The following is a 13768-nucleotide window of genomic DNA, read 5'->3' on the forward strand; positions in this document are numbered from 1 at the left end:
TTGGGCATCTGGGTACCTTGCATAAAGAAGCGGCAATGTGGGGTCTCACAAATGTTGTCTTATGTGGTATTGGTACCATCAGAATGAAAAACACTTAGAAGTGATGAGGGATGTTTTCCTACATACAGGTCCATGGCCTGCAGAGGGAACGGGTTTTTTTCTGAAATTAATGCTTAGAGGAACTGAGACACAGGAAAATTAGGTTTGAGACTTTAGGTTTGAATGCCTTAGCTTTTCACCTTTATAATAAGAATTTAATTATGTGTTTAGGGGATGTAGGATAAAATAATTTTTTTTTTTTTTAATTGAGACGGAGTTTCGCTGTTGTTGCCCAGGCTGGAGTGCAGTGGCACAATCTTGGCTCACTGCAAGCTCCGCCTCCTGGGTTCAAGTGATTCTCCTACTTCAGCCTCCTGAGTAGCTGGGAATACAGGCATGCACCACCACGCCTGACTAATTTTTTTGTATTTTTAGTAGAGATGGGATTTTACATAGTTGACCGGGCTGGTCTTGAACTGCTGACCTCAGTGATCCGCTCACCTCGGCGTCCCAAAGTGCTGGGATTACAGGCATGAGCCACCACGCCCGGCCAGTTTTTTTTTTTTTTTTTTTAATGAGTTGCTTTGTTTTTTGCTTTTGGTTAGAGGTAGTAGAATAATGTATAGTATACAAAATACAGATTAACGTGTAGTAATTAGATACAAATGATTATGTGATTTATTTATTTTTCAAATTTCTGACATGTATACTTTTCTAAGGCGTTGACTTCCTTAACTGTGTAGAAGGGTCACCAGATTCGGTAAGCGCCTTTACTATCACTGATGGCCTGTAATGGGTTCAGCTAATAGGAACCAAATCTGATACTGTCAAATAGGATTAGTAGCGACACTGACTGGCTTGAGCTGCGCCTGAGTGCCAGTGGATAAGGGTCCATGGGTTCTTTGGCATCTTGAACAGTCTGGTTGCTGAATTTCATATTCCACTAAGGTCTTTACTCTGTGGTTGCAGTCCTTTTCTTTTAAAGGAATCAATATTCAGTCTGTTCTGACACTTCCCTTTTGGACCTTTTTTGTTTGCGTGGTGGAGTGTTGTGATTTTTACTCTCTTAGCAAATTTCAGCTCTATAATACAGCATTATTAATTACATGCTGCTGTATGTTAGATCCCCAGAACTTACTCATTTCATAACTGAGGGTTTGCACGCTTTGATCAGCGTCTCCCCATTCCTCTCCCTGTTCCTATCCCCAGCCCCTGGTAACCACCATTCTATTGAGTTCAACTTTTTTTAGATTCCATATGTAAGTGAGATCATACCATAACCTGTGTTATTTCTGATTTCAGTTTTCATTGAACGCTTTTTGTCCTTATTATGAGTTGTGTTTTTCTGCTTCTTTGCATGTCTGGTGAGTTTGGATTGGATGCCAAGCATTGTGAGTTTTACCTTGTTGGGTGCTAGGCATTTTGTATTCCTGTAAATATTACTGAACTTTGTTTTGTGATGTGGGTAAAATACTTGGAAATAGTTTCATTCTTTTGGGTCTTTCATTTAAGCTTTGTTAGATGGTACCAAAATTGCATTTATTCTAAAGCTAGTCTTATGCACCCCCTGCTTGGTTATAAGCCAGATATTAAAGAGATTTGCAAAAACTTAAAACAATTATATTCTTCTTACTGTTTTAGGGGGAACATACAGGTTTTTGAATTTTTTTTTTTTTTTTTTTTTTTTTTTTTTGAGACGGGGTCTCGCTCTGTCGCCCAGGCTGGAGTGCAGTGGCCGGATCTCAGCTCACTGCAAGCTCCGCCTCCCGGGTTCACGCCATTCTCCTGCCTCAGCCTCCCGAGTAGCTGGGACTACAGGTGCCCACAACCGCGCCCGGCTAATTTTTTGTATTTTTAGTAGAGACGGGGTTTCACCGTGGTCTCGATCTCCTGACCTTGTGATCCGCCCGCCTCGGCCTCCCAAAGTGCTGGGATTACAGGCGTGAGCCACCGCGACCGGCCGAGGTTTTTGAAATTAAAATGTTACTTTAAGTATAGAAATATTGGTAAGTTCTGTATGATAATGTTACTAAGTTCTATAAGAGGAAAAAAAGTGTTAAATTGTATAACAAAATACCCTGGGAAAGGATGAGGGTGACAGCACTTGTCTGTTGGGGGATTGGAACATATTTATTAAATGGCAGCATAGGAAGAGGGTCTTGAAAGATGTGTTCAACAGGCAGAATTGTTTGTAAGTGATCGGGGTTAAGGATATTACAAGCATAGGACAAGATGAACAATGACAAGAAAGGATGGTATTTATTCAGAGAATGGCAGTACTGCTGGAACAGAGAGCCACTGGAAGTGGGGCAAAGGGGCATATGGCAAAGGTTAGGCAGTGCGGGTACATTGGGCCCATCTGACCATGGAGGGCCTCGAATTCCCTGATGGGCTCCTGTGGGTTAGGGTGGTATTAGAAAATTAGTGGTTAAGAATGTGGGATCTGGAGGCAAGACCGCTTGATCTTAAATCTCTGCTCTGCTGCTTATTTGTAGCTGTGAGATCTTAGGCCTGCTGTCTTCTCTAAGGCTCAGTTTCCCACATTGCTATGAGAGAGAGTGAAATTTTCCACAGGGAGAATGCAAGGGAAGAAAATACGATACCTGAGAACTGTGAGGATTTTAATGTATATACAGTAGTCCTCCCTTAACTGCTTTTTTGCTTTCCTTGGTTTCTGTTACCTGTGGTCAACTGTGGTCTGAAAATATTAAATGGAAAATTCCAGAAAGGAACAGCTTACAGATTTTAACTTTATGCTTTTTTTTCTAAGTAGTGTGATGAAATCTTGTGCCATTCTGCTCTATTCCACCCTGGAGGTGAATCTTCCTTGTGTCCAGTGTATCCACGTATCCACACTACCTGCCCCTTAGTCACTTAGTAGCTGTCTCGGTTATTAGATCGACCGTTGCAGTATCTCAGTACTTGTGTTCACATAACCCTTATTTTATTTAATAATGACCCCAAAGCACAAGAGTAATGATGCTGGCATACTGTTAAAATTGTTCTATTTTGTTACTAGTTATTGTTGTTAATCTCTTACTGTGACTAATTTGTAAATTAAATTTTATTATGTAATAGGTATATATATAGAGAAAAAACAGAGTGTGTGTAGCGTTTGATACTGTCTGTGGTTTCAGGCATCCACTGGGGGTCTTGGATTATATTCCTTGATGATAAGGGGGGATTGCTGTATATGGTGACAAAAATACACATGAACACATACAGGAAGGCCCAGAAGACTGTTTAATTCAGAAATAAAGTAGTAAAGTAAAACAGGTATGATTTTCTTTTTTTAAGGAGTTGGTATGAGACTGAAATCATTGCTTAAGCTGGGAGGAAAACAAAACAAAACAAAAAACAGAATAGAGACGAATGACAGAACAAGAAGGTATGATAGATCAGAGGTAATGCTGTGGACAAACGGTAGATTTAGTAGGTGTAGGAGAAAGAAAAGGATAGTATTTGTGATTCAGAAAAAGATTTTTTAGAGTTTGAAAGTTCTCAGGTAGATCTTTCCAGATTATAATTAGATTAACTGTGTATATTTATTAAAGTAGAATAGAGGTAAATTACAGATGAAGGAGTCTTTTGAAGGAGCACGGTGGAACTTGTGGTGAATAACTACAAATGGGAGCTCGAACAATTGTTCTTTACTTTCTGACTTGGTGAGATTGGTTGCATAGAAGTAGTTGGTAGAGGCCGGGTGCGGTGGCTCACGTCTGTAATCCCAGCAGTTTGGGAGGCCAAGGTGGGCAGATCCACGAGGACAGCAGATCGAGACCATCCTGGCTAACACGGTGAAACCCCATCTCTACTAAAAATACAAAAAATTAGCCGGACGCGGTGGCGGGTGTCTGTAGTCCCAGCTGCTCGGGAGGCTGAGGCAGGAGAATGGCGTGAACCCGGGAGGCGGAGCTTGCAGTGAGCTGAGATCGCGCCACTGCACTTCAGCCTGGGCGACAGAGCGAGACTCCGTCTCAAAAATAAAAATAAAAATAAAAGAAGTAGTTGGTAGAAATGTAGTTTAGCAGAGTGAAATATGGCTTATCTGCATGTTTTTCCTTTCCAGTATGGTCCAGCATAATTTGTAAGTACTTACAGTAGTAGCAAGTACTTATTATAGCAATCTCCAGTGAGACTAGTCTTGTTAAGAAATTTTCCATACTCCTTAACTGAGCAGGAAGTACCACCATACACACAGTATTGGTTCTCAGATACCTTGTAGTTTAGATACACTACACATTGGATATTGCTTACCTAAAATGCATGGGACTGGGGGTGTTTCAGAGTTTGAGTTTGGGAATATTTGCCTTACACTTATGCTTACTGGTTGAACATTCTTAATCCGAAAATCCAAAATGTTCCATTGAACATTTCCTTTAAGTGTCATGTCAGTGCTGAAAAAGTTCTGGAGTTTGGAGCATTTTGGATTTTGGATTTTCAGATTTTGGGATGGTCAACCTGTATTAGATCTTCCTGAGTGCTTTGATGTACCCTAAATATGAAACATTATTCATATTTTCTTTGTGGTTTAATCCACGTTCAGATAGGAAAAATAAGATAAGACAAGTTAAAGATGAGAGACCGTAGAACCATACTTGATTTCTTAGATTTGCACTATTCTCTGTGGTGCCACCAGCCATTTGTGGCTATTAAGTACTTGCAATGTGGCTAGCCCAAATCGAGATGTGATATAAAGGTGAAATATACATTAACTATCAAAGAGTTAGTATGAAAAAATATAAAATAGTTCATTAATAGTTTTTTGTATGGATTATATGTTTGAAATGACAATAATGAAAAAAGAATGTAAAACAGCTTATTAACAATTTTCGGCTTGAAAATATGACTCACTATTTTCCTGGTGAACAGCCCTGAATCTTAGATAAAAGAAATCCACTTCCTTCTTTTCCTATAATCAAATGTTTAACTATTTGTTATTAATCCTTGGGTGGAAAAGCAAAAAGCAAATTTGGTGTGCGAATATGTATGGGGTGCTAAAAGCTTAATAAAATTTTCTGTGAATGGATTTTAAAATAAATGTCATTAGATTTCTTGTTATTTTAAAGTTATATCTAATGAAAGGCATTAAACTTCAGGGATAAAGGTAACTAGTTACCAAACTTTTTAGCTGGTTAGTCTTGCCATCTAAAAGTAGACCTTTGCTTTTGTACTAGTTACCAAACTTTTTAGCTGGTTAGTCTTGCCATCTAAAAGTAGGCCTCTGCTCTTGCTTCGTATGGATATCTAAGTGCATTATGGGGTTGTTTTTCATAAACGCTTCATAGCCTGTGGCTAGATTGTATTATCTGAGATAGCCAGTGTTATGCTTGGTGATGCTTTTTTTCCCTTTTCCTAGTTTTAGATTTTCTAAAGCAGTGTAGCTTCATTTGGGAATTTGTTAGAAATACTCATTTTGAACCCCAACGCTGTTGAATCAGAAACGACGGACTTGATTTAGGCCTCCAGATGATTCTGATGCACATGAAGTTTCAGAAACAGAGTCGTAGAGGTTCCGTTGTGTAATGGTGAGCACACTGGACTCTGAATCCAGAGAAACATAGACGTAGATGATACTTACTTTTATAGAGTAACAAAACTCAACCTCTTTATAACCTTTATAACATATCTATTTGAAAGGAATTACATTCTTTTCTTTTTAATTCATCACTTGTAAAACTCTTACATTCTTAGGTGGATGCTCTCCGGTTGCGTTTGGAAGAGAAGGAAACCATGTTGAATAAAAAGACGAAGCAGATTCAGGATATGGCCGAAGAGAAGGGGACGCAAGCTGGGGAGATCCACGACCTCAAGGACATGTTGGATGTGAAGGAGCGGAAGGTTAACGTTCTTCAGAAGAAGGTAGGGTGCAGGTCTTCTGAGTTCAGTGGCCCATTCCTCATACGTCCTCACTCCTACCACTAAGTTATATCTAAATGCTGTCAGAGTTTCTTGCTCATTCTTCAATTTATGTTTTTGTGATTAGTAATTTGGAACTGTTGCTGCAGTAGTAGGTAGATTGTTAAGATTGCTGTTTCATATTCAGTTTTTAAAAATTTAAAAAACTGAAAATTGCATATTCAGTTTTTAAAAATTTAAACACGGTTAGTATCTTCCAGTAGTGCTTTTCATGCTGTTTCTCAAAAGTGCCTTGTAAATTGCCAAAGTGTTTGAACTGACATTCTTTTTCCCCTTCTGTCTTTTATTGCAACTGTACTAAATTGGTTTAGTACATGGACTTGGGATGGTACAGCTTCATTTATGTGTTTAATAAGATGACAATTTTAAGCTCAGACCAGGGGCATCCAGACAAACACGTCGTTCATATATGAGCCAAAAAATGTGTGTGTTTGTGTGTTTCAGTACAGATCTTACTGTTCCTTGCCACTTGTTCTTTCTCCTTTTTTCAGTTAATATGTTTTGATATTCTTTCCAAGGGTTTCTTCATTGTTGTTACTAATAACATTGTATGGATGTACTATAATTAGCAAAATTTCTACTGATGGACATTTATATTGCTAAAAATTTCTTCCTTTACATAAAATGATTCTGTAGTAAAAAGCATTGTACATATTTAGTTGATACATATGTCAAGTCAAGTATATTTCTAGGATAAAGTCCTTGAACTGCTGAGTGAAAGGATATGCATTTATAATTTTGATGGATTTTGCCAAGTAGCCTTAAAGAGATTGTACCAAGTTTCATTTCTACTATCAGTGATGAAAGCGATATATTCCCGCATAGTTGTCTACAGAGAGTGTTAAAAGACTTTTTTACTTTTTGGCAATCTGATAGGTGAGAAAACACTGTCAGTGTAGTTGCAGTTCTTTCATTATAAGAAAAGTTGAACATATTTTTATATTTAAAATCCTTTGTATTTTCTGTTATTTGATTATATGCTTTACCCATTTTTATTTTGAGTTCTTTTCTGCTTTTTTAAAAGTTGGTTTGTAGAAATTGCTTCCCAGTTTAAACATTAGCTCTTTTGTCTGATGTGAGTTCTAAATGTTTCTTCCTGTTTGACTTGTTTATTGAGGCGGAGTCTCACTTTGTCACCCAGACTGGAGTGCAGTGACACGATCTCGGCTCAGTGCAACCTCTGCCTCCTGGGTTCAAGTGATTCCCCTGCCTCAGCCTCCCAAGTAGCTGGGACTCCCGGCGCCCACCACCACATCTGGTTATTTTTTTGTATTTTTAGAAGAGACGGGGTTTTACCACCATGTTGGCCAGGCTGGTTTTGAATTCCGTGGCCTCAAGGGAGCCACCCACCTTGGCCTCCCAAAGTACTGGGATTACAGGTGTGAGCCACTGCACCCAGCCCCTGCGCTTTTTTTTTTTAAAAGAAAGATGTCGTCCAGGCTGGTCTCAAACTCCTGGCCCCAAGCCATCTTCCCATCTCGGCCTCCCAAGACCACTGCTCCTAGCTCTGTTTGGCTTTTGACTTTGTGTGTGTGTGTGTGTGTGTGTGTGTGTGTGTGTGTGTGTGTGTGTGTGTGTGTGTGTGTGTGTGTGTGTTCAGACACCTTAAAGTGAATGTTTTAAGACTTCTGGATTTTGAGACATATTACAAAAGTTATATTTTAGAATGTTTCTTATTTTCTAGTGATATTGATCTGTCTATGTATCCATTAACATTGCTTTCATTTTTGTGTTTTTGTGATATATGTTAATAGCTAATTCCTTCCAAGGTACTTTTCTTTTTCAGAAGTGCCCTAGCTTTTTTTTTCTTGGCTGTTTTTCTATTTGAAATTTAGAGTCAGCTTTTATCATCTCCTGCCTTTAATTCTTTCTGTTGTGTTTTTTATTGGGATTACATAAAATGTGTAGTTACTAATTTATGGAGAATTGACAAGACTAGGGTGTATCTTACCGTGAATTCATTTTTTGTTTCTCAGAAATGTTTTAATGTTTCCTTCATATCGATTTTATACATTTATTCAGCTTATTCCTAGGTTTTCTTTTTGTTACAAAGTGTTACAGTTTTCATTATATCTTCTAACTGCTTGTTTTTTTGTACACATGAAGCCTTGTGATTTCTGTATATCAGTTTTGTACTTAGTCATCATACTGAATTCTCTTAAAGTTTTGGATTTTTTTTTTTTTTTTAGTGTATTCTTTTGGCTTTTCCAAATATGTAGTGATACCATTTCTAAACAACGCTTATTTTCCAGTGTTCAATTTTAATGTATGTCCCCATTTCCTCTCTTTTCTACGGATGTGTACCAGTGCACATGAAACCGCACTGCATGGTCGTGGACATCTTCAGATTATACCTGATCTGCATGAGAATGCTGTTAGTTCTCTCCCACTAAAGTACAGTGCTTGCTTTTGTGTTAGAATTGATAGATACATCAAGAAAGTATCCATCTAAATAAAATGAGTTAAAACTTAAACATTTTTTTATTGTTATTTTTTGTTTCAATAGTTTTTGGAGAACAGGTGGTATCTGGTTACATGGGTAAGTTCTTCAGTGGTGATTTCTGAGATTTTGGTGCACCCATCACCTGAACAGTGGGCACCATACCCAATGTGTAGTCTTTCATCCCTCACCCACTCCCACGTCCCCTTGACTCCCCACAGTCCATTGTATGTTTCTTATGCCTTTGCATCCTCATAGCTTAGTTCCCACTTGTAAGTGAGAATATGCAATGTTTGGTTTTCCATTCCTGAGTTACTTCACTTAGAATAATGGTCTTCAGGTCCATCCAGATTGTTGTGAATGCCATTATTTCGTTCCTTTTTATGGCTGAGTAGAATTTTGTGGTGTGTATATATATATATATACATATATACACACACACACACCACATTTTCTTTGTCCACTTTTTGATTGATGGGCATTTGGGCTGGTTCTGTATTTTTAGGAACTGTGAATTGTGTTATAAACATGCCTGTGTAAGTGTCTTTTTTGTACAATGCCTTCTTTTCCTCTGGGTCGATGCCAATAGTGGGATTGCTGGATCAATGGTAGATCTACTTTTCGTTCTTTAGGGAATCTCCATACTGTTTTCCATAGTGGTTGTACTAGTTTACATTCCCACCAGCAGTGTAAAAGTGTTCCCTCACATCCATGCCACTATCTATTAGTTTTTGATTTTTAAATATTGCATTGTGGTTTTGATTTGCATTTCCGTGGTAATTAGTGATGTTGAGCCTTTTTTTTTTTTGAGATGGAGTCTCGTTCTGTTGCCCAGGCTGGAGTGCGGTGATGCAGTCTTGGCTCACTGCAACCTCCGTCTCCTGGGTTCAAGCAATTCTCCTACTTCAGCCTCCTGAGTAGCTGGGATTACAGGTATCTGCCACCACACCCTGCTAATTTTTGCATTTTTAGTCAAGACAGGGTTTCACCATGTTGGTCAGGCTGGTCTTGAACTCCTGACCTCAGGTGATCTGCCCTCCTCGGCCTCCCAGAGTGCTGGGATTACAGGTGTGAGTGACCACACCTGGCCATTGTTGAGCTTTAATATGTTTGTTGGCCATTTGTATATCTTCTTTTGAGAATTGTCTATTCATGTCCTTAGCCCACTCTTTGATTTATTTGTTTTTCACTAGATGATTTGAATTCCTCGTAGATTCTGGATATTAGTCCTTTATCAGATGCATAGTTTGTGAATGTTTTCTCCCATTCTGTAGGTTGTCTGTTTACTCTTCTGATTATTTCTTTTGCCATGCAGAAACTTTTTAGTTTAATTAAGTCCCATCTATTTATCTTTTTGTTACATTTGCTTTTGGTTTGCTTTGCCTAAGCCAGTGTCTAGAAGAGTTTTTCCAGTGTTATCTTCTAGAATTTTTATGGTTTCAAGTCTTAGATTTAAGTCTTTGATCCATCTTGAGTTGATTTTTGTGTAAGGTGAGAGATGAGGATCCAGTTTCATTTTTCACACGTGGCCTGCCAGTTATCCCAGCACCATTTGTTCAATAGGGTGTCCTTTCCCTGCTTTATGTTTTTGTTTGCTTTGTGGAAGATCAGTTTACTGTAAGTACCTGGCTTCATTTCTGGGTTCTCTATTCTGTTCCATTCGTCTGTGTGCCACAATTGGTTTTGGCGACTATAGCCTTGTAGTATAGTTTGAAGTTGGATAATGTGGTGCCTCCACATTTGTTCTTATTGCTTAGTCTTGCCTTGGCTGTGCAGGCTGTTTTTTGGTTCCATGTGAATTTTAGGAATGTTTTTTCTAGTTCTGTGAAGAATGATGATGGTATTTTGATGGCAATTTCATTGAGTGTGTAGATTGCTTTCGGCAGTGTGGTCATTTTCACAATATTGATTCTACCCATCCATGAGCATGGGATGTGTTTCCATTTATTTGTATCATCTGTGATTTCTTTTGGTAGTTTTGTAGTTTTTCTTGTAGAGGTCTTTCATTTCCTTGTTTAGGTATTCTACTGTTTTTTGCAGTTATTGTAAAAGGGATTGAGTTGTTGATTTGATTCTCAGCTTGGTCACTATTGGTGTCTGGTAGTGCTGCTGATTTGTGTACATTAATTTTGTATCCTGAAACTTTACTGAATTCGTTTATCAGATCTAGGAGCTTTTGGATGAGTCTTTAGGCCTTTCTAGGTATATGACCTCATCATCAGCGAACAATGATAGTTTGACTTCCTCTTTTCCGATTTGGACGTAGTTGATTTCTTTCTCCGTTTCATTGCTCTGGCGAGGACTTCTAGTACTTCGTCGAATAGAAGTGGTGAAAGTGGGCATCCTTACCTTGTTCCAGTTCTCAGGGAAAATGCTTTCAACTTTCCCCCGTTCAGCATAGTGTTGGCTGTGGCTTTGTCATAGATGACTTAAGGTATGTCCCTTGTGTGCCAGTTTTGCTGAGGGTTTTAATCATAAAGGGATGCTGGGTTTTTTGGGGCCTATTGAGATGATCATCTGATTTTTGTTTTATTTTGTTTGTGTTCGTTTTGATCTGTAAATAGTAATATTTTCAAGTAATAGACGTAGTAGTTTCAAAACATTTTTCACTTCTCATGCTGTCACTTCTCATGATCTCACTTGATCATTGTGTATTTTTCCCCAATTGTGCTTCTCATGCATTTACTTCTTATTAGGCACAATAGCATGTTGGTAAGAAATAAAACCAGACAACTTTTAGTGGATTAGAAGTTATTTGTAATTTTTGCTATGATTCATAATGCGTAAGCCTTTTGGGTTCCGTTTCCTATTAAACTTTTCTTTAAGTGTAGGATATTAGTAAAATATGAATTTTTAAAATTTCACTGGTTATTGCAGTTGTGAAGTTTGTGAGGAGGGGAGTGATTTAATTACTTGGTTTAATACAGTGCAGGTTTCCGAAGGCATCTGGATGTACAAAGACTTGACTCACCACTGTGCCCACAGCCTGTTTGTCGCCGTAGGCTGATTATACCCAAAATGTTGGTGACATGATGGATTATCACTTTATTAGGTCGTAAGTGTTAGGGGCATGTATTTTACTTTTATAACATTTATTTTTCAGCTCCCATTTTCTTCGCTCTCATTCTATAAGGATTACTTCATTTAAAACCAAAGTGTTGAAAGATTGCATGGGTCTTCAGTCATTAAATTTTGCCTTTCAGATCGTGAGAACATGACAGCAAGCTACTAAAAAAGCCTTAGATGATTAACGTTACAAGAAAAGATAGACTGGTTAGAATTCAAAGGTCGTTTGCAAGTAACGCATTTCTTATTTTTCACTAGGTAAACATTTTTAGAAAAGTTTTCGTATTAGTCCATTTTCACACTGCTATAAAGATACTACCTGAGACTAAGTAATTTATGAAGAAAAGAGGTTTAATTGACTCACATTTCCATATCTGAGTCACTAGGGAGGCTTCGGGAAACTTAAATCATGGCAGAAGGTGAAGGGAAAGCAAGGCACGTCTTACATGGCAGCAGGAGACACACACACACACACACACACACACACACACACACACCCCGTGCAAATCTTGAATATATTTTCTTTGTCCTTCCTCTTCATCCTTCACAGGAGGCAGCAGAGCAGAGGATCAGTAATTGTGCTCTCTTCGTACACTACAGCCCCAATAATTCATCCTGTTACACACTTTTGTGTGTCTTAAAACTTACCAGATAGTTAGTACAGCTATTTTCAAAATAGGTTTATGTTATTAGTGCTTCTTTTTTTGTTTTATTTAATTAATTAATTTATTTTTTGAGACTGAGTCTCACTCTGTCACACAGGCTAGAGTGCAGTGGCATGATCTTGGCTCCCTGCAACCTCCACCTCCGGGTTCAAGTGATTCTCCTGCCTCAGCCTCCTGAGTAGCTGGGATTACAGGCGCCTGCCACCTCGCCCAGCTAATTTTTGTATTTTTAGTAGAGATAGGGTTTTGCCATGTTGGTCAGGCTGGTCTTGAACTCCCGACCTCAGATGATCCACCCACCTCAGCTTCCCAAAGTGCAGGAATTACAGGCATGAGGCACCGAGTTCGGCCTAGTGCTACTGCTTTGTAGACAATTACCTTTATGCCTGTTGTTTTTCAGTGCTTAGATCCTTCCCATTGTGTGTACTGTTTTTGTTGACGTTACTGTATTAATGTGGTCAGAATCAACATTTTGATGTATTTCCAGCACCATTGTTGGCTGATAAAATAGAGATAGCTTTAAATTTAGTATCCATAAAAAATAAAATGAATACAGTAGATTTAGAGACAGTTTAAACTTCTCAAGGGATCTATGTATTTTTAAAAATTACATAAAAATAACTTTAAAATAAGTAATCCTTTTTTTCTTGGTAAAACATGCAGTTTTATGTATTTTTAGGCAGGAGTAACAACTTTTTCCACACTTCCATCCAGCGAGCAAAGGTCAAAACAGTGTTTATTATTCCAGCCACCGTATTTTTACTGTTTAAACTTTTGAAATTTTGTGTAGGACCGTGGAGAGAAGAGTGGTGCTTACAGCTGAAACTTAGTTTTAATACAGTATCATACGTACATATATATCGGTTGATTTTTTTGTTTTAATATAGTATCATACATATGTATATGTTGGTTGATTTGTTTGTTTTAATACAGTATCATACATACATATATGTCGGTTGATTTGTTTGTTTTAATACAGTATCATACATACATATATGTTGGTTGATTTGTTTGTTTTAATACAGTATCATACATATGTATATGTCGGTTGATTTGTTTTAATACAGTATCATACATACGTATATGTCGGTTGATTTGTTTGTTTTAATACAGTATCATACATACATATGTATCGGTTGATTTGTTTGAGACAGGATCTCACTGTGTTGCCCAGGCTGGAATGCAGTGGTGCAATTATGGCTCACTGCAACCCTTGTGTCTGGGGCTCAAGCAGTCCTCCTACCTCACTTCCTGAGTAGCTGGGACTACAGGCACATGCCACCATGCCCAGCTAGTTTTTTGTATTTTTTGTAGAGATGGAGTTTCACCATGTTGGCCAGGCTGGTCTCGAACTCCTGGACTGAAGGAATCTGCCCACCTCAGCCTCCCAAAGTGCTAGGATTACAGGCATGAGCCACCGTGCCCGACATCTTTTTTTCATTTTGTGTTATCGTTTGTTTCTGAAACTCAGCCAATATGATGTATAGAGACAAATACATAGATATTGACAGGCAAAAAGTCATGGAGATAAAGTGTATTACTTGAACAAGACTTCAGATTGAATATTATTATTATTTAGTTTTCATTCATTTGCCTGCTTTGGGAGGTATTGGGAATGACATGGGTGGTGGTAGATAAA

General features: G+C 38.2%; 1 protein-coding gene across 15 annotated transcripts in view; it reads left to right on the top strand.

Moving 5' to 3' along the window:
- The window catches only part of ERC1 (ELKS/RAB6-interacting/CAST family member 1), a 534923-nt gene that overhangs the window by 137894 nt on the left and 383261 nt on the right, over positions 1–13768 (top strand). For all 15 annotated transcript variants that reach the window (XM_050747035.1, XM_050747039.1, XM_050747032.1 and 12 more), the window contains one exon: positions 5734–5901. In XM_050747035.1, the coding sequence (XP_050602992.1) occupies positions 5734–5901 (168 nt within the window). The remainder of the gene's footprint in view (positions 1–5733; positions 5902–13768) is intronic.

This window comes from Macaca thibetana, chromosome 11, assembly GCF_024542745.1.
Source record: "Macaca thibetana thibetana isolate TM-01 chromosome 11, ASM2454274v1, whole genome shotgun sequence".
In the NCBI taxonomy this organism is placed as follows: Eukaryota; Metazoa; Chordata; class Mammalia; order Primates; family Cercopithecidae; genus Macaca; species Macaca thibetana.